Source organism: Sardina pilchardus, chromosome 20, assembly GCF_963854185.1.
Source record: "Sardina pilchardus chromosome 20, fSarPil1.1, whole genome shotgun sequence".
In the NCBI taxonomy this organism is placed as follows: domain Eukaryota; kingdom Metazoa; phylum Chordata; class Actinopteri; order Clupeiformes; family Clupeidae; genus Sardina; species Sardina pilchardus.
Genome location: NC_085013.1, coordinates 16,139,642 through 16,165,730, shown reverse-complemented (window position 1 = coordinate 16,165,730; position 26,089 = coordinate 16,139,642). Strand labels below are relative to the sequence as shown.

The 26,089-nt window shown below is 41.8% G+C and overlaps 1 protein-coding gene across 3 annotated transcripts; it reads right to left on the bottom strand.

Annotated features, from left to right (window-relative positions):
• Nucleotides 1-404: 404 nt before the first annotated feature.
• Nucleotides 405-26,089, bottom strand: LOC134067625 (filamin-A-interacting protein 1-like). 3 transcript variants are annotated; one of them, XM_062522997.1, is made up of 8 exons: nt 25,966-26,089; nt 25,326-25,491; nt 16,972-17,260; nt 10,793-10,972; nt 10,440-10,517; nt 9,891-10,069; nt 1,824-4,608; nt 405-1,183 (listed from the first exon to the last, which is right to left on the bottom strand). In XM_062522997.1, the coding sequence occupies exons 3-8, from the start codon at nt 17,251-17,253 to the stop codon at nt 974-976; spliced, it is 3,714 nt and encodes a 1,237-aa protein (XP_062378981.1). In that variant the 5' UTR covers nt 17,254-17,260; nt 25,326-25,491; nt 25,966-26,089; the 3' UTR covers nt 405-973. The 3 variants fall into 3 exon arrangements, with proteins under 3 accessions (XP_062378981.1, XP_062378983.1, XP_062378982.1); XM_062522999.1 differs by lacking the exon at nt 10,440-10,517; XM_062522998.1 differs by lacking the exon at nt 25,966-26,089 and having other exon boundaries at nt 25,326-25,691.

Sequence of the window (26,089 nt, the reverse complement as noted above, 5' to 3'; positions counted from 1 at the left end):
TGCGTAATGACGTCAACAAACGCATTCATTTTCTTCATTCCACTGGGGGGCAGCGTTCCACGTGCTTTTCTAATGTGCAGTAGTTGTAGGCCTACACTTAAACTCCAACACATAATCTGCTGATTAAATACTTGATATAGTTTACTGTTTATAGGAAATTACTGGTGGCCTAGTTCATTTCTCCCATCGAGGTTTGTAGACATTGTGGAAGGTAATGTAGATTCAGTTTTCTAAGTTACGTTCACACGCATCCATGGCCCTCCTGAGATGCAGAGCAGGCTTTTAAATGTTGAAATCTGAACACTGTAGCCAGTTTAGCTTAATCTTCTAAATATTAGATCTTAGAAAAATATATCTGAAAATGTTTTCCTTGCATAAATATGGTGTATATCCATCAAAAGAAATGAAAACCTTTTTTTTTTATTTCAAAATTATTCATTCAATAAACAATAAAAAACCATTTTAGCTACTTCGTAGGAGATATGGCATCAACAGTTACAATGAACAACATAAAAATAGTATCACAAAGTCCCACTTCGTGAGATGGTTATGAATACAGAAAAGCAGTTATCGTTTTAGTCATTTAGCAGCATGTCCCAGCAGGAAACTTCACCTTTGTTCACTTGATTATGATTAATACTAAGAAAAGATCCCAAGCTGATCCTAAATATAGATGTTAAATGGTTTTGTCTACCAGTATATTGACTTTAGGAGAGTATGTATTCAAAACACATGAACAACAATGTAACAATGTACTACTCAAGGCTTTGTGGCCAAAGACCCAGCACCAGTGCACCCAGTTCTTTTGTTAGCTGTGTACACTCAAGAAAGGGACACATTTGTGCTTACAAATTATGCCACCTGACTTGTTTTAGGAAATGGTCTTTAGAGTACAGTTCACAGTTTGAGCTGTTAAAATCCCTGACTGCTTGAAAAGCAGGGTTGTTTTATTGTGTAATGTCCTTTTTAGAGTTCAACTTTTCCCTCCGCTCAGAAAGGAAGCACCACTGATTGTAGATTTCTTCAGCTCTATTCTCATTGACTGGCCATCTGCACGTGCCTCCATCTTCATAGCACTGGAGATGCCAAGAGCTCCCAATACTGCTTTCCCTGTTTTCATACCACGGGACATGGGGATTCGGCTTGCTCCAGACTTAGGAGAGAGAATGTCTTGTACTGGTTGCTGTAGAGTTAAGAGAAGAGAGAGTGAAGCGATAAGAGAAGAGAGAGAGAAGAACATTGGGAAAGATTAATACAAGCTCTGTAGATGTTGTACAATCATTGAAAGTGTTATATACAGCGTGTATATATATATATATATATATATATATATATACACACACACAGGAAATTGATTGTGACTTAGGCTATATATTCCCCAGATATACATTTTTCATGACATGTTATTTTGTGCATTGTGACACTCTGGAGGACAGCACTTTCCTTGTGAAGGACAGCTTGTGATTTTTGTGCGTATATTAATAATAATAATAATAATAATTTGTGCATATATTAATCAATTTAAACTAATGCAATAATGCCTAATTTCACAGGGATGTTCCGTCAGTGCGAATAACATATATTGTATTGATTCGAAATTACATTGTGATTGTCTGACCTTTAGAATATTGAGTTGGCTCTTCTTTTGGCCCTTATCTAAATACAGGAGATCATTCCCCATTTTCCAATTGAACAGAATGAGCCAACTTTTAGAGTTAGAGCTTAAATCTACTGTAGGTTGTGGGTACCTTTAAATAAAAGCCTACTATGAATTGGTCAAACAGACAATGAATCTACCCATCACATAGAAGTCCAGCACTCACCACAGACAGCACTGGTCTAGCTGGGGCTGTGCACACAGGGGTGATGGTGATGCTGCTTGTCACTTTGCTGGCTGCAGCCTTGGGAGTTATGGAACTGTGGCGTGGGGAGCGCAGAACCGTTCCAGTAGAGATCTCCTTGCCCTCAGCTGCCTCAGCAGGCAACCTGATAGCCCCCATATGGTTGCTGCTTTCAGAGGGCTTCTTGAACTGAGAGCCCAAGTGAATGTGAATTTTGTTGTCCTCGGTGGTGACTATGTTGGAGCTGCAAGCATATTTTTTAATAGGTGCGGGCACCATCTGCTTCTCAGGGGTTACCTTGAAAACAGCCCGACCAGTTATCATCTCCTGTGGTTCTGGAGAGCTTGAGATGTCTGAGAGTGAGGAAGTGCTGACGGACATGATTGAGACAGGTGACATGGATCTGTCTGAGCAGGGGATCCTGCTCTCTGGAGATTTTGCCCTGGAGATTGTTGTGATTGTGACTGGGGACTTGGCCCTCTCTGGCCCCTGTGGACTTTCAGTATTTCTGTTTTTCGTGGGAGTGATGTTCGGGGTGGTAGGAATGATGGTTATGCGAGGCTTCTGAAGGCCCTGATTTGAGATCACTGTTGTACTTGAGTAAATGTTGGAGGTAGGCGCACTTGTGATTTGAAGGGTTGCCTGGCTGTTCTGGTGGTCTGGAGTTACCCTGATATGTAAAGGTTGCCCTTGTTTTTGGGACAAGGTGAGTTCAGCAGGTGAGCACTCCCCGTTTATTTGCAGAGATTTGTCAGAGCCATTGTGACTGCTGTCCTTCTTCCTCATCCAGGGAATCCAGGACTTCCTTATGTCACTAGCTGCAGAGGGGTAGCGGTCAACAGTTGATCGTTCTGTCGATTTTTTGAGGCATCGTTGTCGAAGGTTACTCATGATGTGATTCTCTTCTTGCACAGACTTCTTGATAAACACAGCAGGTGTGTCCTCCTCAATAGTATCATTGGTCACTGGGTCAGTCTGCACTCCAGTAGATGTCATTGGAACGTCCATCATCCTCCGCCCATTTGTGCTTGGCCTTAGGGCGCGACTGTAACGCTTAGTAACCTCAAGCTCTTTGCTGAGGTTGAGAACCTCGTTGCTTATGCTCTTCTTCTTGTCTTCTTCTTCAAGGAAGCGTTGTTGAAGGACTCTGTAGTCCACTTGCAGTTGTGACAGCTGGTCTTCTTTGTTCATAAGTTCATGGATCTTCTCCTTCAGGGCAAGTACATCAGCCTCCAGGTCCCTGTTTTTAGCCTCTTCTGCCAGGCATCTCTGCCGTAATTCTGCCTCCTGGATCACAGTCTCACCTCTTTCTATTGCTTTATTAAATGCAATTTGACTTTTCATCTCCTCTACTTGTTGAAAGAGACTGTTGGCCTTATCCTGCTCTGTCTTGAACTTTTTTTCTAACATGTCATACTCATCTTCAGTTTTAATGAGATCACCCTCCACAACCTCAAGTTGTTTCAAACGATTCTTCAGCCTCTCGATTTCCTTAGTCAGTTCTTTTATTCTACTCTCATCCTGTCTACTTTCATCTAACGGTCTTCCTGATTCTTGCTTTAACATGTATTTGCCAGATTCCTTTTCAACTCCATCGATTTTCTGTGTCAATATACATACTCTTGTGCTGATCTCCTTATTCATGTCTTCCTCAATAACCAGCTTAGACTTTAATTCATCCCTCTCTTTTGTAAGAATCGACATTTTGGTTTCTAATTCTGATTTGAACTTCAGAAGCTTTTTGCTTTCTTCAATCAGTCTCTCAGTGACTTCCATTACTTTCTCTTGCTCAGCTTTGTACAGTTTGCTCAACTCATCCCTTTTCTTTTCCTCTGATCTTATTCTCTCCGCCATGCTCTTGCGTTCATTAAACATCACAACAGTAACAGATTTTAGCTTTATAAGGTCATCCTTAAGGGCTAATTCTGCCTTTTCCAGTTTTAACTCACTTGACTCTAGTTCTTTCACACGGATCTTCAGTGTTACCAGTTCATCTGTTAGCTCTTTTGAGAGACTCTGCTCTTTTTCCAAAGCAATTTGGAGCTGCGAACAATCATCTCGACTAAAACTAAAGGACCCCTCCAGTTTCTCCAGCTCTGCCATCTTCACCTGAAGTCTCTCAACCTCCAGCTTTAGCTCTTTGCCTTGGCATTCCTCCTCTTGGAGTTTCTTACGCAACTCTTTACAATGTGTTTCTGTCTTGGTGATCTCCTCGTCTTTGCCCTCCATTTCTAGAACTTTCTTACGGAGGTTCTCCAACTCCGCCATGAGGTTTGAGTTTCCATATTCTCCCTGGCTAATTTTGTCCCTGAGCTCCTGTAATTCATCTGCTGATTTCTGCAGTGCTCCATTTGTCTCTTCTAGAGCTTCGATTTTTGATGTCAGCCCAGCCACCTTTTGTCGCAACTGTTTGTTCTGGGACTCTTGACTTGTTAGCTTGGCAGTCATCTCTTCATGCTCCTTCGCAAGCTTTGTTGACGTGTCCTTTAACTCTGTCTCTAGCGTGAGAACTTTTTGACTGTCCTCTTTTGCCTGGTTGCCAACCTCACTGAGCTTCAGCTCTTTCTCCTGGAGGTTTTGAGTAAGCTCCTTGGTCTTCTGGTTTTGCTGATCAATCTGTTCGAGATGCAGCTGTCGTTCATCTACAAGCATGAGCGCAAAGGATTTGAGTTTCACAAGTTCTGCTCTGACTTTCTCTAACCGTTTGGTGTTCTCTTTGTCTTTGCGCACTTGATATGCTTTCTCTTGCTCCAGCAGTCTCTTTAACCTATAGTGAGACATAATGAAAGAAACAAATTATATGTCAAAATGATGTACTTGTATCATTATTTATACTATTTGTTAATCATTTACCAAGATACATACATACACTCCATATTTCACTCTATACATTTTCAGAACAGGGAACCCCACTTTTTGGATTTAGATGTCTTTATGAATAAAACACTAAACCTGATCATCAATGTTGCAGGGCAGTGTTCCTGTGCATTGTTGTTCAGGCAAATTTCTGTTGATCCTGGGAAGCATTTTTTTCTGGAGAACTTTAGTCAGCAGTAGGCAAATTATCACAATCGTCCAGTCAGAACACATGGAACAGGTTTCGTGGTTGCCCAGCAACTTTGCACATAAAGTTGCCCATATCGCTACATTTAGAAAGGTGGCAATATCTCAACTACAGGAAATCATTATATTTCCAAGTGAACTTTATTGCTTACCAGCAAATGAATTGACCAAGTTGCCAAGATATTCACAGTGTGCCCTGACTATACAGTAGTCGAGATTAGGCATGTCGAATGGATATGGCACAGTGAAGCAATGGCACTGGGGGCAAAGCGGGTGACACTGTAGGCTGAACTCTCATGTGATTCTTCCTGCTGGCATTTAACATGCTTCTCACACTTGATCAAGCCAGAGAGCCTCACCAGCACAAACACACAGGCTTGCCAGCCAAAAGTGTTCCTACTGTTTTCTGCACTAGTGGCTGGAACCGTGACCAAAAATCCAAAATGGAAGTGAATGTTTAACTAAGCCCCTTAGTGGGCTATCTTCCCCCCCTTCCCTTCTTCTCACACTGTCTATGCATAGCCTTTCTTTGAAGACCCAGCAAGAGACCTATGTATTCAAATACACAAAAGCGTTCTTCAAAGGAATGTGACAGCTCTTGCCTTAAATGTATATGTTAACACTGGAGACGAACAAGGTCTGGCTAACTTTGTGCAAAATTATTATAATTTTTTAATGTTATTATAATACAAGTGAAATAGCCTGTCACCATTTTGTCATAGCCCAACCACAATGTAAAACTTACCCTCTAGTGTGGATGTGCCACAGGTAAATCCCTTTTAGATAATCCACTATTCTATCTTGCTACTGCAATAACATTAGACCTCTCCTCAACGACTGAAACATCAAATTCCAACACATGCTGTTACACCAATGAACAGTGAAAAATGTGCAAAGTTGCACAGGCATGGGCTGGTGATGTCATCATGCCCTTATATGGCACACATTTGTAAAGGCTTGGCTGGGTCTCCAAGGAGGTGGGATTATGTCCGTGGGGAGGCTGTTCTTCACTCTCCTTTTTCATTGGTTCCTCCCCCTGTTTATTACTAATAAATTCTGGGCTGAGTTTTGCTATGAACAGAAATGACCACATGATTTGAGTGGCTGGGGAAAATTAGTGCAGCTGACCAATTTTCTTTACCCCAGGAGCTATCTTTCTTTGTTCACAGTTTCCTACTGTAAGTACAAAATGTGTCAGATAGCAGGCATGGCGGATTTTCATTTGTTTTTCAAAAACATGCAAATTTACTTGTAATTTGAGATACACAAGAACACACAAGAATAGTACTCCTAAGAGAAAATGAAAATGACAAAGCGATAATTCTTTGTGGTAATTCAGAATGTCTAAATCTACATCTAAAACATGACATAAAATGATGTCAACAACGTTGAGAGGTGGGAATGAGAAGGACACATGTTTACAATTCGACTTTTATGCCCATGCTGAGTTTTTCATCTAATTTTTAAAAAAGCTAGTTAACACAACACAAACAAGTCCTGTCATTGATCAAACTCAGATTTACTCCTGTCCGCAGGCTATCGGACTGCCCCGGCCATGTCACACTCTATATTTATGTACACACTTCTCACAGTCATTAACACCTTTTGAAACTCTCCCCTCACAGTTTACTCTCACGCAAAGGGCAAAGGCATGAGGCCAATGTTAAAGACAATCCAAATTTAGGTCACAACACTAACTCTCATCTAGACTGGCAAGAATCAGAGCAAAGGCCAGGCAGAATCTGGTGTTACTCTCAAATGGATGGGCTGGATTTAAACATCTATAAGTACAGCTTTGTCCATAGCTGTGGGCATTGAAATCACAATTAAAGAGAGCTGTTGTTGCTGCAATATGTTGACCTCACTGCGTTCAACCTGTAAAACTTGAATAGAAACAGTGCTGTTGTGATTCAATGCTGTTCCCATTAAATTATTTTAATATTTCCATCACACTTGTAAGTTCAGCAAAAAATAAATAAATAAAAATCTGTGTGTGTGTGTTTCCATGTGTGAAATATAGGATACAAAACTTGAGGACAACCTTAATGGAATCATGCAATAAAATCAAGTGGCCAAAATGAAATGAAAATGTTGGATGGAAACTCTCCCGGCCTGAGGAACATCCACTCATTCACTACATACTGTAGTGCACTGCATAGTGAATCACTACTGGAATTGGAATGAGAGTCAAAAACATGGAGGAAAGGAGGCGTAAGCATGTTAACCTTGGCCTTCAAAAATTCCCTAGCAGCTGCACAAAAATACTCACATTTTCTAAACACTCTCTGATGCCAGACCATCTTGACACACTAATTATGCTATGACAGACAAGTTCAGGTCTCTTGGCAGAGGCCCTACATGGTGAGTTTGTCTTTCCTCAAGAGGTACCTAACATAATTTGCATATGGAACGCCATGTGTTTTTTCATTCCCGTGTGCCAGTACATATACATACTTGAGGGAGGGAGGCATGTGCGCTCTCTGGGCTGATATGGCCTCAAAAAGGTGGGAAAGCAAGACACGGACAGAAAAACATCTATACAAATACACCGTCAGATAAAAAAACAAACTTGGCCGTGGCAGAGACTGAAAATTTGCATCTGTGCTTATTTGTTTCTCTACATATAGGTGTGCGTGCGAGTGTGTGTGTTTGAGAGCGAGAGAGAGAGAGAGAGAGAGAGAGAGAGAGAGAGAGAGAGAGAGAGAGAGAAAGAGAGAGAAACTGAGGTGACTGAGGTCGTTCTCTGATACCAGAAGCTTGACAGCCCATGTTGGATTCAAGTCTTTTCATGACCACATTAAAGTGGAATGTGATATCAGGCCCTCTGCTCAGTGGCAGTGCTGCTGGTCATGGAGTGGAGAGGTAACACCTGTGTGGCAGGGAGGCAAATAGAGACCACTCCAATCTAACCATGCAGGCCATAGGAAATACCCTGGCAGATTAAGATATGCTTTGGCCCAAAGAGGACTCCAGTTCCAGGTCAGCTCATAGTCAGCCTTACTTTGCTGAGAAGGCAAAGTGCAGTGTTGTAGCCTAGCAATAGTCTTTAATAAACTGATTTTAAGAACAACATTTCTACAAAACATGTTGTGGGGAAATACAGTTGAAATGTACATTTCTACACTGTGCCCTATGTGACAAGGCATATGAAAATGTCATTCGAGTCCAAGTTCAAGTGTCTCTGTCATGGGACATCTAACAGAGCATGAAACTTGAGTAATCCCGGTCAGCCATAAACGGACCCTAGGCCGGGTTCAAGTTGATTTTTATTCTCTGATGAGATCCATGTGAAGATTCTCTCTCCCCGCACTCATCTCTAGCCTCCTCAGCCTTTGATGCTGACAGCTTTGACATTGATTTAGCCTCCCTGTCTCCCCCCAGGACTTTTCCCTGTAAAAGCAGGGGAGAAGGCCTTGTAAAGTAGGAGCGTTTCATGCTCCATCTGTCTGGGGCGAGGCTATGTGAAGTTTATGACTTGTGAGACCGCTGGACCCATGATTTGACCTGATGCTGGCCGGAGTAAGTCAATGTGTCCGCTGTCCGGCCCAAATCACCTCATCTGTGCTCATCTGTCAGCCTATGCAAATGAACCATGCAAATCAACCAGGTCTCCCTGCACAGCAACTCCTCAACCAACCATATGGGTGAGGCAACCAAATAGGCATTTAGCTACAGCACAAATCTCATGATGACCCTTTACATGCAGAAAGGGCTTTGCAGTACACACAGACAGCAAGACTGTGGCCATTACGCAGACTAATCTGTGTTGTCATCATCATTTCAAATCTGATGACTGGACATGTAACTTAACACATAACTCAAGAAGGGATTTTTTTTTAAAATATTAATTAGGAGGAATCTGAAAGAAAATATATCTTCATATTGCTGAATTTCTTTTTGTCTGGTAGAAATCTGAATGAACCCTGGACATTTCACATCAACATTATGTCTAAGACTTTGAATCATTCTTTTGTGTTTCTGACATATTCTGCTAATGAATGCCTGTAGTATGTAGTAGAATTTTATGACAGTTTAATCACTTGTCTTTGATGGCACGGATCCCTGTGTGGCCCCTCTCTCTCCTTTTCATGTGTGCAGTTTCTTTCTTTCTCTCTCTGTTTTGCACGCACCATGTCCTTCTCCATTGATGTGGACTCACCAGCGAGTCCTCTCTACATGTCTGCTCCAACCGTCTCTAGTTTTTGTCCTACATGAGCGCGGTGCGGGACACACTTGCTGTGGCCATGGCGATGAACCCTGTGCAGTGACCCTTGGACTGAGTGTCATGGGAGCCTAGTTTGGTGCACTGAGCTGTGAGATAACGTCACAAAAACAGAGGAGACTAGAGCAGGAGATTTGGGGGACGGTAGACTGGACCTTCAACTCAGTCTGGATTGTTGGTGTCCCACTGACCCAATCATTGATTGATAGACACATGGTTTTCAGTGGGCTTAACCGATATGAAGAGATTTACTGAATTGCTGAATTTCCTTTCACATTTGTTGCGAAAGGCTTTTTGAAAAATAACAAATAACCTGTGACCAATGATGACACACTAAGCATTGTGAACTTTCAGCATTTTCACTCTTCATGGACTGGGAGGTGGGCCGGGAACCTATAGATTCCTCACAAGGTGGACACACCCCTTTTCAACCTCTCCTGTCTTGCAGGTGCCACAGAACTGTATGCCAAAAATACCAGATGAAGGAGCTGTTTCTTTTCTCATGCCACCACCCTCATTAAATGACTATTGTAAATACATCTCAATTTCATTCCCATGCAGTGCCCTTTATACATGTATTTTCCTGTTTTATATCATCTGTATTTTGCTTGTTGTTTTGCATTGCAAAATATAACATATTTGTTATTTTCTATTTGTCTATTGTGAAAATGGATTGAAAGCCACCAAGAGTTTGAGCCAAATTCTTGATTTTTATTCTGAATCACAGTGTGTGATCTCCACTGCTAATTTTGTCCTCTCCTCACCTCTCTCTCTCCTGTTCCAGCAGGTTGGTGAAATCATCGCTCTTGTTCATGTAGTCGGCGTGCTTGCGCTTCTCGATGTCCAGCTCATGGAGGGTGCGGCGGTGGCATTTCTCCACCATAAGGAGCTGCTCCAGCATACGCCGGTACGCCTCCTTGTGCTTATCCTGCAACTGGTCCAGCTGTACACACACACACACACACACACACACACACACACACACACACACACACACAAAGGTTATTAATCACATCTGTTGAAATTCGTGTTTAATTTTTGAATGGCAATGATTGGCATTATTCTCTACTTGTGTAACTTTAGAACAGAAAATCTGACTGTACGCTGCTCTTAATCAAATCGGCAAAACATATATTAATGATATACTGTGATGTATAACGATCACTTAAAATTTTACATTTTCTTTCTATGATACTTAATCATTGTATTGTTCTCCACATTCGTTGGTGAGATTTATCATTTAGAAACAGAAGATCTGACTGTACCAGTCATTTTGTTTGAAGCTATTTGATTTGTAGCCTGGGAATACCTACATGAACCATTGGCAAATTTGGGATTTGCTCTGCAGGTCCATCTGGCCAAGAAGCTATTGAAGCCCATTTCCAATGTCCCTAAAACCCGGGCATGCAAATACAGTTTAATGCACTTATTTAAGTTTAATTTTACTGCTAGTTACGCCCCTGCTGGAAGTCAATGAACCTTTTCCAGGCCCAATGTCAATTCCAGTTGAGAAGGTCTGTGTGCTAACCAGACTATTTCATTTCCCTATTAATTGTAATATTAATATAACTATATTAATTTTAATATTAATATAATGTTTATTGATGTGCTAGTAGTCACACACAAACGTATCTGTTAAATGCCGTAGACATAAAGATAAACATACCGCTGCAATGGGCTTCTCGTAGACGTCGTCCTTGTGGCCCTTGGAGTGCAGGAGGAGGCCGTCTCTGTGCAGGGCCTGCAGGGCTTTGGTGGGGCCCACTGAGCCGTAACGGGACTCCAGGGCCCCTGCTCCTCCTCGGCAATGCTGAGACTTCAGCACCCGGATCACATCCTCCCGGGCCTGTGGCCACAAAGTCATGGAGTCACAGTCAGAACAGGAAAGTAGTTAATTCACAATGTTAAGGTTTATGTGAGTTGATTGTCTTTCTGTATGTTTTCAAATACGTTCAAATACTGAATTGGTGTAAAACATTTATGTGATTCAATTTTGTTGCAATGAGCACAAGACTAGATTGAGATTGTCAGAATATATTTTTTTCCAAATCATAATATGATTCCTTGCATTTCTTATGGTTGGAGAGAACTGAACTGAACTGAGCATGACAGATAGATAGATAGATAGATAGATAGATAGATAGAGATAGAAAGGGTAATTGTAAAATCAGATGAATGCAATAAAATCAATAGAAATCTGAACTATATAGCACTGATTCTTGAGATAAGGGACAAAAGACGTCCCCCATCAAAATGTTGCCATTTTCCTTAAAAAACTATAAATAATTTAATTTAAAAAGGCTTTAAAAGTTGGACATGAAAGATTTGTGTATGTTCAGACCCTTAGTTTTGTATATATTTATATTATTTCATAGTAAATTCATAAAATACCGGCACTGTACTATGAAAGCCCATGCAAATGAACTTGTCCTCCGTAAAGGTGACAGAATCAAACTACAAAAATAAAGTGTTTAAAATGACCAGAATGCACAATTATGACTATGAGGTTAATTGGATGACTTAGTAAAATATCACAAAATACTTTAAGTGAACATTGCATTATTTTATACATTAACAACAGCCTTTCAAAATCTGTCCTCAATTTATGTCAACTCCGTCAGATATTTTTCAAATTCGAAATAAATCAGGCATATTTTGGTCAGCTTTAACCCTGAGGACCCCCTTAGACTTCTTCCTGTTGATGGATGCAGCAGTCCAACACATGGCCTCGCTAGTTTAAAAAAAATGTCAATATTCAGCAAAAAAGTTGAAAACCCTGTGGTCACAGCTTTTTTGTGTCAACACTGTCTTCAAAGTAGGGATGAATTCAATCAAGAAGTTTGAAATAAAAGTTGGTATTTTGGTTTAGTTTAGTGGCAGCTAGCAACTAAGGAAAATCAGAACGGCTACCATCTACTACACATGATTAAGTAAAAAAAAACATGTTGTTTTGTCAACTCCATCAGACGTCAACTCTGTCAGATATTTCGTCTGACGGTGTTGACATGTAAGCTGATGGAGTGGAAAAGTGCTCCCAAATACTCATTAAGTAACATATAACAACTGCAAAACATGATAATACTGAAAAGTTTGCATGTTGATTGACTTCAGAAATATCTAATATACCCAAATGCCAAATAATAACTTTAACTAGATGTACTGCAAAGCGGTACACAATATGACTACCACTCAGTTCCGCACAATCTCTCCGCAAAAATAAATCACACTTGTCAATTTGTTTCCATCTCCTATTCCATCTCCTACTGCAACTTTTATGTATGTAAATGTGTGTGTGTGTGCATGTGTGTGCTTGCTTTTGTGTATGTGTGCTTCTCTGTCTGTGAGTTTTCGCTTGTGTGTATGTCTGTGTATGTGTGTGTGCGTCTGCTTACCTGTATTTGTGTGTGTTTTGTGTGTGTGTGTGTGTGTGTGTGTGTATGTTCACTTGTGAGAGTGTGTGTGTGTGTGTGTGTGTGAGAGTGTGTGTGGGTAATGGTGTGTGTGTGTGTGTGTGTGAGTGTGTGTGTGTGTGTGTGTGTACAGGTGTGTTTGTGCATGCGTGCGTGTACGTGTTTACGTGTGTGTGTGTGTGTGTGTGCAGGTCCGTGTGTGCGTTTGTACGCCTGCCTGTCTACTGTGTGTGTGTCTTTGTGTTTATGCGTGTGTGTGTGTGTACATGCATGTTTATGAGTGTGTGCGTACCTGTGTGTATGTATGTGTGTGGATGTGTGTGTCTGTGTTTATGCGTGTGTGTGTGTGTGTGTGTGTACATGCATGTTTGTGAATATGTGCGTGGATGTGTGTGTCTTTGTGTTTATGCATTTGTGTGTGTGTACATGCATGTTTGTGTACATGTTGTGTGTACATGTGCGTACCTGTGTGTATGTATTTATGTGCATGTGTGTGTCTGTGTGTACATGTGTGTCTGTGCGTGCATTCGTGTGTGTGTGTGTCTGTGTACATGTGTGTCTGTGCGTGCGTTTGTGTGTGTATGTGTGTGTGTATGTGCATGTTTGTGAGTGTGTGCGTACCTGTGTGTGTGTGTACTGTATGTATGCATGTGCATGTGTGTGTGTGTTTATGTTGTGTGTGTGTCTGCTTGTCTGTGTTTGTTTATGTGTGTGTTTGTGTGTGTCTGCTTGTGTGTGTGCGCGTGTGTGTGTGCATGTATCTTTATGTGTGTGTGTGTGTATGCGTGTGCGTAGTGTACAGCCACTTAATGTACGTATATTGATTTATTGTATGGTCCCCCATGAACCAAATGACAGAAAACTTGGCATACATTCAGAGGGTGTCATCAAGATCCTACACTTCAAATTTCATGCAGTTTTGACTAGGTGGCGCTAAACATTAAATGAGTGGTTATGTGATGGGTTGACATGACCCCTAGGCTCTGCAGTTCTCAAGATATTCACAGAAAACTGTGTCCAACCATCTACAGGCCAATATTCACCTAAATATGGGAGGAGAGATGTCTGTTTCTGTCCAGTAAAAGACTCTGAAACTAACGGGGACAGCTTGGCCCCTCCAAGCAAGCCAGACCAAGGAGCTCCTGATATGCCATAGCCCCTAATGTTATGGACTTCATAGAGCATAGGCATGTTCAACATCTCTTGTCCAATACCCAAGTCAAGCAGGTTAGACAACCTATCAGTGATGGGCAGTAGCTTCACTACTTGTTGCAAAGCTACTAGCTTAACTACATTTCTCAGTAGCTTGATGCGTAACTATTTTCTGAAGCAGATCGTTTTTCAATAGATTAGCTATTTTGTTTTACTGTGTAGTGCAGTAGCTTTTACAGTCGCTACATTTTCCAGAGGATCTGTGGAGCTCACAGTAGAGCTTCATTCTGGCGACCCATAAATGTATCATTTAGGCTACAGTATATTCTGTATAAACTTGAAAAACAAACAAATTTTCCAAGCCAGAGATGAAGCAACAAAATTGTACTTGATGAAAAGATGTTGGTGGTAGCAGTTTTGTTAAGCAAAGTCTATGAAATAGGCTGTCAAAATTGGTTGCATTAGTTTTAACTTGCTCATGGTAAAGATAAACTGAATGGGTAATTGTACTTTTAAATGCAGCACCAACATTTCAGCGAAGTAGAATGAAACTGGGGTAATCAAGAGGTGAAGCTTAGAGTTAAGAGCTTGAGTTGTAGTAAAAAGTTAGCTTGCCGTTTATCCTGCCAACTTAAGAAATTACAAAATTTAATTTGGGCTACATATGTACACTCTCTCAGTAGGCCCTACCATATTTTCACTACGTGGAGCCTGTTTTTCTCAAATTAGTTTTGGTTATCGTTTTTGAACTGAACATACTGTATGTTATAGCCCACATGTGAAATTCAAGGTAATTAAGTTACTGTATTTGTTGTGCTGATTATGTTGGCTAGGTGACTGACTTGGCATGAAGCTGGTTTACTTTATTGGTTGTTGTTCATTGTTTTGTAAATTACATAGCTTCTGTAAATTACATAAATTACGTAGTTTCTGACGTAGTAAACTACTTTTGCGAAAGTTATTACTTAGCTTGCATTTACTGTAGAGTAACTGGTAGCTTAGGTCACTACATCTTCTAAGTAGCTTGCCCATCACTGCAAACTATTATATAAAAATATCTAATACTTGGCTCTACATTGAAGGCAGTAATGGCCGATAAAACTCTGTCTATGTATTTACTTACTTGCTGAAAGAAATAGAAGCAAATCAAAGAACTCACCTGCCTGAGACACTGTAGATACCCTTTCCCTTGATACTCTCTCCCTTTGCCATGTCAAAACTAGGTACATATCTTTAATTAGTTCGATTCTCGATTAGTTTGTCAACTCCGTCAATTGTGTGTCAACACCGTCAGTTGTGTGTCAACACCGTAAGATGGAGGTTTTTCATTTATATAAACAAATGTATGTTTCTTTTCTTCAAGTGACTGTGTTCATACATTAAAACACCAATGTATCTACATGCATCAGTGTCTTGTGTGCACTAAACCACTGACTGTATATATTAGAAATGAAAAAATAGTCAACTAAATTAAGATAATTTAAAAAGGCTCACTCCAAAACAATGTAAAATTATATTAAAAGTGTATGCAATGCAATTTCTCACTAAACCTTGCTAAGGCTCACCATTTCTACACACTTAAAGCCTTTACAGTGTTGTTGAATTGATCAAACACACAAAAAAACATATTTTCATATGTCTGACGGAGTTGACAAATGTTAAGTTCCTAAGTGAGTAAATATCAATTTTTATGAAAAATGGTTTAATAAAAAACCTGTGCCTTTTCATGGTATGATAGATGAGACCTGTGTTTATGAATATATCCAATTCAAATTAATGTAGTATAGATTTTTTGTTGGTCACTTTTCAAAAGCACTTTTGTCCCTAATCTCAAGAATCAGTGATAGAACATAGTCTATATACATATATATATACACACACACACACACACACACACACACACACACACACACACACACACAGAAAGCCACTGCACTTTAAGACAAAACCTTTTTTCCACCATTACAAACGCTACATGGGCATGAGCAGATATTGTCACTTGCACTGATGAATAGTCATCCTTGGTAAAACCTATCAAAGACACTAGATGGAGCCAGACTCTAAGTATGAATCTTTTGACCCTATGTTCTCAAGTAACAGCTTTTGTGGGCCCACCCACATTGTAAAAAGGCATCATATTTTAGCACTGTAAATCTGTAAGTAAGTGTGAGCATCCATGATCTAATGTGCCCCAAATACACATGTGAATGTGTGAATGAAGTGTGATCCCAGTTTTAGGAACAGTCTGATGAGGTGTCAGAGCCACTGTGCTGCTTCCAACTCCTAAAACACAGATCAGGCTTTGCATATTGGAGATATTCCTTCCAAGATGCCATTCAGGGACCGCAGTAAGCATTTTTCACCACTAACCTATTTCACTTTGCCCTCACATATATCATTACACTCAACAAGCTATTGCATTGAGGTTGTACATATTGCTTTACAAACTCAGGTGTTCATATGTTGTATAAAATCAGGTGTTTTTTCACCATGTGGTTAAACCAATTATTTATCTAATTTTCTAATACGCCCATGCCATGTTACCTCATACTTGAAACTTATTTTAGAACTATTGGCACATGTTCCTTATGAGGAACCATCAGTAATACCAACAACGTGTTATATTTATATAGTGCTTTATCTAGTCACCTAAGAACAATGGGCTCCACACACTCCCCTATTAGACGTGTTTGTGCTCTTTGGCCCAGCCTGAGTACACGCTGTCCACAGCCTGCCTCTGATACGATGGAAAAACCCTCCAGAGAGGCCACGCCGAGGAGGCTGAAGGGACGGAGGAGAACTGCAGGCCAAGAGCTGAGCTTGCCTGGAGGCGGACCAAATACAGCCCCAGTCCCGGGCCCACCCAGCCCCGAGATCGCTTCCAGGAAATAAGGCTGTTTTCCGAAAGGGCCCTGGGTCTGACCAGAGCATTACACTAATGAGCCTGCTGACAGTGCTATCGGCTCAATGTCCGAAAATTACAGTGCAGCGTGCACGCCACTATCCTAGCACTGGACAGTTTTAACGGCCGCACAAAGTGATATGACAATGAGCAGCTGGATGTTGAAGAAGAATGCTGATAAATGGCACACAGACTTTTACTAGGAAAAAGTAATTGTTCAGTGGTTTACTCACTACCATTACTGCACTATGAAGTGGTGTTTCCACCAAGGCTGATGTCTGAGGGGGCAGTGTGTAGAATTTGGTACCACACTGCACTGCTGGACAGCAATCTATTGACTGTAGGTCACAAACGTCAGTGTAATGTTTCCTTTGACATTACCTGAACCTCCCCTTCCATGATTCCCAGAAGTTTAAGAAGGTCATCTTTGGACAGGTCCCTCAGCCCGGGATTTAGGTGATTATTTTCTGTGGGCTTCTCGTCGGCTTTCTCATTTCCTGAAAGCTCCTTCTCTGCGTCATCCTTCTGCTGTTCCTTCAGTTTCTTACTCTTGTCAGGGGCATGCAGCTTGCAGTCCTCCTCTTGGCTGATGTCATGAGGTCCACATGGCACAACCAACACGCCATTAACAGTGCTGTCCATGCCGGTGCTTTTCGATCGCATCTTCTACCTTTATATAAAAAAAAGGACATTGGAAAATGAGTATTAATGCAAAGTCATTTCACAATTTGAAGTCATTTGGTGTCTACTTCAATAGCTAACCTAACATGTAACCCCAAATAAGGTTCACAGATATGCCTTAGGACCTCCACCATGCTTTAATGTATATCACTTACCAGTGTATTACACTGAAGGGAAATGAAGCATGTTGTGAAGTGTGACCAAGGTACGAAGCACTAGAACAACAAGAGGAGACTAAACGCTTGCAGGAAAGTGTTGAATCCAACACCACTCCCGCTGACATCATTGATCCTCCCTTCACCACCTGGCTCATGCCAGGAGCTTCCACCCTGAGCTCACACACTCTCTCCCTCTGTCTCCCTCATCTCCCAGAGCTGTGGTTATTCAGCGCCTGTGCTAGGCCTGGGAGCTGCGCGCTGACCGCAGACATGCACTGATCTCTCTGGGATGCGTATGCAGGCGCGGGAGCCAAGTAGCACAGAGCAGGGAGTGGACACATCGGTAATTACAGCTTTCGTCTGTCAGGCTGTCCAGTGAAAACAAGATGGGGGTAAAAACACAATCTACTCAAACCTGGGCTTGTACAGAGGGAAAATCTGGCTTTTTGTCATTCTGCTGTGATACTACCAAGGATCATAGTTGCTGAATATAACCTAATTATTGGTAAAATATCCAGCGAAACACAAGTATTAACGCTAGCAGATGGTCTTGATAAGTTTATGTATAATGCACACACTGTCTTTCTCTGCCTAACTATTGGTGAGATTGCCAACAGAATTTTATGTGTATCTCAGTTTACCATTTCTTTATATCCAATGCCAAATTGAATATAAATTGAACACTACTTGCTTGGCTCAGTTTCTGTGATGAACAGAAATAACACATTTTTGTCAATCATTAACTTGGCCCAAGTGCATGCAAATCTGAAAATAAAAGGGTGATTTCCTGCCCCATCACATTATCAGACACACAAGCACACAAACTGACTCAAGATCCCGTGTGACATTCCTGTTAGTCTACATCACAGCACCTGGGTGTGGGAAAATGCCCAGTCAAATAAGTAACCTTCACTAATAGCCTACACCACTCTCACACAGCAGTTTCCATCATGTACTGAAGCAAACAAATCACACTTAGTTCTTATCATGAATGTGAGGAGGTTTATCACGCCCAGAAAACAACAACAGGCACAGATATGTGCCTATGTATAGCCAGGCTGGGTAGCCTTCTACCCTTGAAGAGAACCTCTGTCTTCAGCTGTTAACATGGGAGTGATAACACAAGGACACTGCAGATTGTTTTGTGCTACAGGATAGGCTATCTGGGGAGTTGCGGTGTTGTATTTGCACATTTCTTTTCATTCTTTACCTTGAATTTAAAAACAAGGCAATCAATACAAAATGTCTAGTCCTACGTAGGAAGACACATTTATCGTTCCATGACATCTTTGACAAGTTTCCGTTCAAGTTCCGTTCAGGTTCAAGTGACGCTGTGAATATCTCTTAATTGAACTAATCACAGGTAAGGCTTTCAGGTAGGTGAACTTCAGAATTTACATGTATAAGTGAATTGCAAATTCAGCCTGGGCCAGTCTTGCCATAAAATGAAAGGTAAACGCTAAAACAAGCCAACAAACACCCATCAGGGTTCTGTGTCTTATTATGCATTTAATGCTTTTGTGCAATAGTCATGTAAGTCAGAATCAATATAGATAAGCACACATTCATAATACCTAAAGCCTGCCATTCAATGCCTGGTTGAAACTTGTGTGCAAGATAGAATTATGCTCTGCTGACCAGCTGCTTGTAGCCTATATTGACCCTTCAGCTATATATAGTTGTCTCTGTTGTTGAGAGACTCCATCTCACCCAATGGGTTTGATGGAATGCTGTTTCAATTTTCTGCCGCCATTCTAATTTGTCTTATGGACATAGTTGTCTCTATGGTCTGGCTAAACACACCAGAGAAAACCCAAGTTGTTTATGCAAAAAGGGTGTATTAAATATCTGCACAAACCATCAAGGTTAAGGCAACAGGGTTAGGCTGTAAAACGCATCGGGGAACCCTGTGTTTAAGGTCTCCTTCCTGTCCTGCAGTATGTGGGAATGTTCAGTCTGAAGCCAGGCCTACTCAGAGTTACACATGTCCTGGGTTGGGTATTTGGACCGAGCATAACTGCAGTGAACAAAAGCTGGGGACCCAAACACAAAACATTGTATAACCATTGTGCTACCATACAATTCCCAGCGCCATGTTAAACATAACGAGGTTGTTGTGTGTTCTTCCATACAGTATGTTCATTTCAAATGCAGTGGGAAGGCAGGACTAAGGCACAAGATTTTGGGCAGCATCTCCTCCACAAACTGAGAGCTTTTGGCTACAACAAGTGCAACTGTTCCAGCTGTTGGTTAGCTTGGGCTATTTCTAGGGTCTTCCCACACCTGTGCTCTTGGGCTGGACGGGTGGGAGAAACAGCGAGAGTATATTGCCCTATCAGTAATCAACATTCCAACCGACATCTCTCGTAGTTAATACTCGGCCTTTAGGACTCTCGCGTGGGACCCCAACCCCTCAGACGTTAATGGCAGAGTAGTATTTCTGTGACTGGGCGAGCCACTTTCTGTGGACAGGGCACATTCCCATTTGCCGTCTATTTTGGTGTGTTTGTGATGGGTGTTATTTTGAACCTTTCTCTGGCGGTTTGAGATGTTCCCACGTGTCCCGGGGACACACCACACCTCAGGTCACCCTGTGCTGTTGGGGTCACCAGTAGAAAGTGGGGTGGTGAGGGAGGTAGGAAGGAGTCTGGGGAATCCTACTTTTCTCTTTGTGAATTTTGAACTTGTATTTGATATTTCATTTTCTGCACAAATAAGAGCAAATTAGAGCCTTGTGCAAACTTTTTCATTCCGATAATGGAAATGGAATCCGACTTTGCGCAAATGTCTACGGTCAGATTTCTTTAAAAGGCATTCTCGGTAGACTGAGTCCATTTGCAGAAATGCTCCTCGGCTTTGTAACACTGTGGAGGTGTGTGCCACTGCTGTCTGATAGACCACTGCTGATCTCTGCTCTTGCAGTGGTCCTGTGTTATTTTGGGGAAATCAAGCATGTTAAACAAGGTGTTTGTGTTCCCGCAGGGGTCTAAGGGGCGGCAGACAGCCCTGCTGTGTGCTCCTAATTTGGCCTCTGAAGTCAGCTTTTGAAGATCATCCCTCTCAGTGCTGCACCGGGCAGCTGTCCAAATGCCAGATTCCTCCGCTGCCATTGAAGAAATGACCGATTTCATTGGACATGTCACACATCAGCTGCGGGGAGACTAAATAAGGGCACGGGGAAGCTCCGGCAACAACACGGACGTTCCGTAAGAGAGGATGTCAGCGCATATTCCTCACATAAACACAGGCAAGTGCTGCAGACAGCACTGGCTGAGGCTAATGGAACATGAGGGAAAGACCTAGACATAACCTTAGGTAGATACTGTCACCCTGCCTAAACACATAAGGCTTCACAATGTCACAAAAATAGAGAACATGTTTTCTTTGAGGTCCTCAGATACTGTATGTTGTATCAGTAAGAGAATGCTTTTGCTAGTCTGGATGCCAGCCGAACCTGGCCCCGCTCACAGCATTTGAGTTGGGGAAGTTCGGTCTGGACTTGCTCCGTTTGTGGAGCAACTATGCCCGAATCAGAGCAGGTCGAACCAAAAGAACTCCTGAACAGTTTTATTCAGAGCTGAACATGCAACTGTGTTTGACAGAGGACAGAATCTGCTGGAATCTACATCTGTAGGTTGCTAGTGACATAATATTCGTTTTCAGTATGTCGACGTCAGGCTATGTTTTTGCTTTAATGAAACAAAAACAGTGATAGGCTATATGAATGGCCCCAGATTCAATCATTCAATCACACATAGCGCCCATGACTTGGTCACGGAATACCTTGCTTGAAAGACTGCATGGTATGTCCTACAAACATTTCTAATCATGAGGGCTCTTTTTCCACTCTCCTCAGCTCCACTCCACTCAGTGCCTTTTGCTTCATGACAGCATCAACAGTTTGGACAATCTCCAGTTGATCTTACTGTATATAGTGATAGACCTCTATTTATATCCCAGGGCAATATTTCTCTTGCTGACATGTCCTGCTCAGGCAGAATGTCATTTTGCATACTAGGTTTCAACTAGTAGTATCCTCTTTATGCCTCAGAAATATAGTGCTCAAACTATGAGAGGGGCAGTTGCTGTTGCTCCATGAGGTGCTCAGGCAGTTTTATGTCCTTCTGACCCATGTGCTCAGTGCTCTCTGGCCCTGGCAGTATGCAATCAATAATGAGGTCATGTGTGTTGTGTTTTATGCATGGCATAAAACCGATGAATCCAATCAGGCTTGCTGAGTTTGGGGAGTTTTTAAGACTGCAACCATGCCCACAGTGACTGTGCTATTTCAAGCCAGTGACCTCACTCAGCAATACGTCACTCATTCGAGTGCAGGGCCAAACAAGGCCTTAAGTAATTGCAAAAGTCATTTTCAGGGCCTAACGTGTAAATGAAATACTGTTAATGGGCTAAGCTGCACGGCTACACCACAAGCTTGACCTCCTGAGAAAGCAGACTGGGGAATATCACCCGTAAGCCAACACCTAGAGGCCGCACTGCCTCCGCTTTCATGACATCATTTCAAGTCACCTTAAAAGGGTCCTCCGAGGGGGAGGAGTTCCGTGCGAAGTTCAGGTTCAAGTCGGGTATTAATAGAACCATTAAATGACACCAAGGTGACACTCAAATACTGTAATCTAAGTCAGTAGGTTCCTTCACTGAGAAGTACTGGTCTTCTGGACAACCAATATCCAGTGTAATAAGACATTCATTGCATCACCACATCTCAAAAGGATTCATTTCTACTTTGCACATTCATGTACAGTAGAGTAGAGACTCACTGCACTTAGACTGTGTGGATTTTTACGAAGTTAAAGACTAAGACTAAGAGGGATGATTAAAAACACATCCACATTCTACACCAAGCTCTAACATTCAGTGATCTTGTTATATAATTCCTGACTTTGATATGCACATCTACCAAAACCAGAGATGAAAAGTAAAGCTTACATTAAAGAAGTTGATCCACTCCAGCTAAGCTCTCACGAAGCTGTTTTTGCACCAGAAGCCTCTTGCTGATAAACATGAAGAAACATCGACTAATGCCTTGACATTACCGTCCAAGAAGTGCCCAGCCTAGCATACCAGTCTCTACTTAAGTTGAAGTCGTATTCTTTTGAAGAAAATGACAGAACAGAAAAGTCACTGCCAGCCTCTATGGTGTTCCCACAAAAACAAAACAGATCTAATGGCAGTCAGCTTTTGGGTTTCTGTTATGACCGGTCATAATTTTGTGTGAGAACAAAGGTCATCTCATCTACAAGATATGGAGACGTTTTCAAAGAAAAACATAACCTAATCTACTGACAAGCTAATTACTGTATATGAGGTATAGGCCTACACTCTTTCAAGACACAAGATTAACCTTGTAGCAGTGCCTTCATTTGATAGATTACAAGTAAAGATACTTTTCACTGTAGCAAATTTGCTACTCCAAGGTACTCCATACAAACAGTCATAAATTTGCTTTATGGGATGGTAGTCAAATTACAGACACCAAAGGCTGTTTAAACAGCTGATGTTTGTGAACTTCAAAATCCTGTATATTTCACTGTAGAAGACTTCTCAAATGTCAACCACATATCACAGTTGTGAAACCACACATAAGTTATAACTAGAAGGTAAAGCAACACAATGTAGTTTTTATACCTCATAATAAGTGACCCAAACTCATTTTCATACCACTGCCTGCCAATGCATGTCCAGAATGCCTGATATTGCACTACACAGTGCTGTTGCAGTTTTCACTGGTTCTGGACTAATTAGGTCTTAACCTTAACGCTAAATGGGTACCCAGTATGCTGAATATTAACGAAAAGGGGAATTCTTGTGTTACTTTAAATGAGTTTTGAGTTTAACCATGTACCACATGAACTACACACGACAAACTAGTACTTCACAGGTTTCAAAGAGGGCCTGTAATACAAGATGGTAGGTTGCGCGCAGCATCTAACATCAACCATATCTGCAACCTGTAGAGTCTGTGGAGTCGCCTCTCCTTTAGGGATCTAGTGGTATCAGCTAGTCAGTCTGGCTCCACTCAGGGGGCTTGCTTTGGTGTCAGACGTGCCACACCTCACTCTGCTGTCCCAGGCCACCACACACACACACACACACACACACACACACACACACACACACACACACACACACCAACCCCAGTGGAGTACAAGATGGAGGACTGTATACTAGAAACAGACAGATCACTGTCTGACTTTTCCTCTAAGACTTTAGATTTGACTGCAGTGGCATATGACCGGCTTGAATTGGTGTGAGGCTATTGTTTTGGGGAGTAGTGACATTGGATGGAAATACACACACACACACTCACCAACCCCAGTGGAGTACAAGATGGAGGACTGTATACTAGAAACAGACAGATCACTGTCTGACTTTTCCTCTAAGACTTTAGATTTGACTGCAGTGGCATATGACCGGCTTGAATTGGTGTGAGGCTATTGTTTTGGGGAGTAGTGACATTGGATGGAAATACACACACATACACACACGGTGGGATAACATATTGCCAGCATTACTCGTGCCTTTCTAAAAAAGCAATGTCCAAGCCACGTTTAGTCATGTCATCACTACTCTATCCTGTCTTCACTTCACTGAGTGATGTGACGTTGTTCTGATCTCTTGTCCTTTGTGCCTTCTCTTTTTGTTGAGGATGTTGCTCTTCTTTACTCATGACTATGAAAATACGTCAGAGTTCCATTTGGTCCATTAAAGCCATCTGTTACCATCTGAATCAGACAGTTGAGTCCTCTCTCAAAAAAGTATACATGATCCAGACTACAGAGTAACATTATCTGTGAAATATGTAATCAACTGTTCGTAGCCTAGCCTACATCATAGCCTACAGAGCTATATCCATATTCCACACTGTACATGTGTTCTAGTTTTATTTTAGAAAAACTCTGCTCAAGACTTGGGCAGTGTCTTGGAGTGGACAAGCGGAGGAGTGATTGCACATTCCATTCTCTTATCATTTCCCTTGACAGGGAACAAGTGATGTGGGAAGCTAATAATGCAGTGATGTAAGGCACTGAGCATAGGGAGCCACTAATGCATCTTGCCATAGCTGCTTAATGCACGCCTAAGCTGTCTGATCTTAAAATGAAGGAGAGGACCATGTTTACTATGAGAAAATGGTCGAAGTTCCTGAAAACAACCAGACTTTCGGACTTGCTTGTGTAACATTAGTTGACTTATATTACTCTACTGTTTTAATTACTTGCTTGGATAACGCTGTGTGTAAATGGTCATGCTAATAAGTAAATTAGAAAGATACAACATAGCATACCCAATAAATTGACAAGAAGTTGACTAAGCCTAATGGGTTTAAGGAAATTTGATGACGGACAGTTCTACAAAGACACAGACTAAGAACTCCAAAGCTGCTTTAAAATGTCATCATTCTTGACATTGTTAAACGTAAGAGTGCATTGTCTGAACCTCTCAGCCAACAAACAGCATGGTTATACAATATGCGTCTCAGATATCCACGTTTTAGAACGTAAATACTGCCAAAGGTGGACAAAAGAATCTGAATTTGAGCCGTTTTTACCTCACCGTCCAAGTTCCTCTTGAGAGCACAATTTGTCAGGATTAGCATGTCAGTGTGCAAGGTCTCAGCCATCCAGAAGGATTTACAGTAACAAAATATATGTTTGCTTATATAGAGTTAGTAAGCCAGCCCACCTCAGGCAATTCCATATAGCCTACTTCTGAACTTTGAGACATATTGCAAAACTTTCATTTACAAGATCCAGAGATCCCATTAGCACAGTTGGCTGATGGTTTTTACACACTGTTAAATACAGTGGCATGGAGGAGTGACAGGTCCTCTTGGGAACATTTACGGTCTTATAAAAATCAAAGCAGCCTACTCACCCCTTGTACTGTGGTCCCTGTGTTCCAGGTGAGGATAATCCGTCGGCATGGAAGTAAGTCCTTATAAAATCAAACAGTGAAAGGCTTTCCCCTGCTTAGCTGCCCACATCGGGAGTAAATGGCATCACCAGAGAGGAGCCTGTTCACTTTGCTCACTCCCTCCTCTCTGGAGTGTGGTCAAGGAAATTATGTTCAGTGCAGAGTAAGGTTCTCTCTCCCTCCCTCGCTCTCACACACATACACTCACTCACTCACACACACACACACACACACACACACACACACACACACACTCTCTCTCTCTCTCTCTCTCTCTCTCTCTCTCTCTCTCACACACACACACACACGTACAGAAACACAAACACACAAAATAGCATACACAGGTCAAATAAATAACTGAAAGTGTGAGTGAGAAAGGGAGAGAAAGGGAGAGAAAGGAATAAAGAGACAGGAATAAAAAAAACTGTGTCTGCAGAACACCCAGAGCTAAAATAAACGAATTGAATTGGCTGCTTCAGTGGGTGACCCATCTAATATATCTGGAGTCCGGGTCTTCCTTTCGTTATTCTGTCATTGCTCCTGCACTTAGACCCTGGAGCTTGGAGGATAAAAGCTAAATTTAGCCACTCTGCTCACTCACTTGAAGCCGTGAGCATCTGAGGGAGATTTGGGGGGGCGGCTCTCGGACGTGACAGCTGAGCCCTCCCATTCTCTCATGTCAGGAATGTCCAGCAACAGCTACTCCACCCAGACGACCAGTCCTG

What these genes read in the sequence shown, in the direction of transcription:
- LOC134067625 (XM_062522997.1), bottom strand. Translation starts at nt 17,253, where the DNA reads ATGCGATCGAAAAGCACCGGCATGGACAGCACTGTTAATGGCGTGTTG. An exon ending in CAAATTTGCCAATGGTTCAT is followed by an intron (nt 10,070 to 10,439) that starts GTAGGTATTCCC and finishes GTGTGTGTACAG; the next exon opens with CTGGACCAGTTGCAGGATAA. An exon ending in CTGGAACAGGAGAGAGAGAG is followed by an intron (nt 4,609 to 9,890) that starts GTGAGGAGAGGA and finishes GTCTCACTATAG; the next exon opens with GTTAAAGAGACTGCTGGAGC.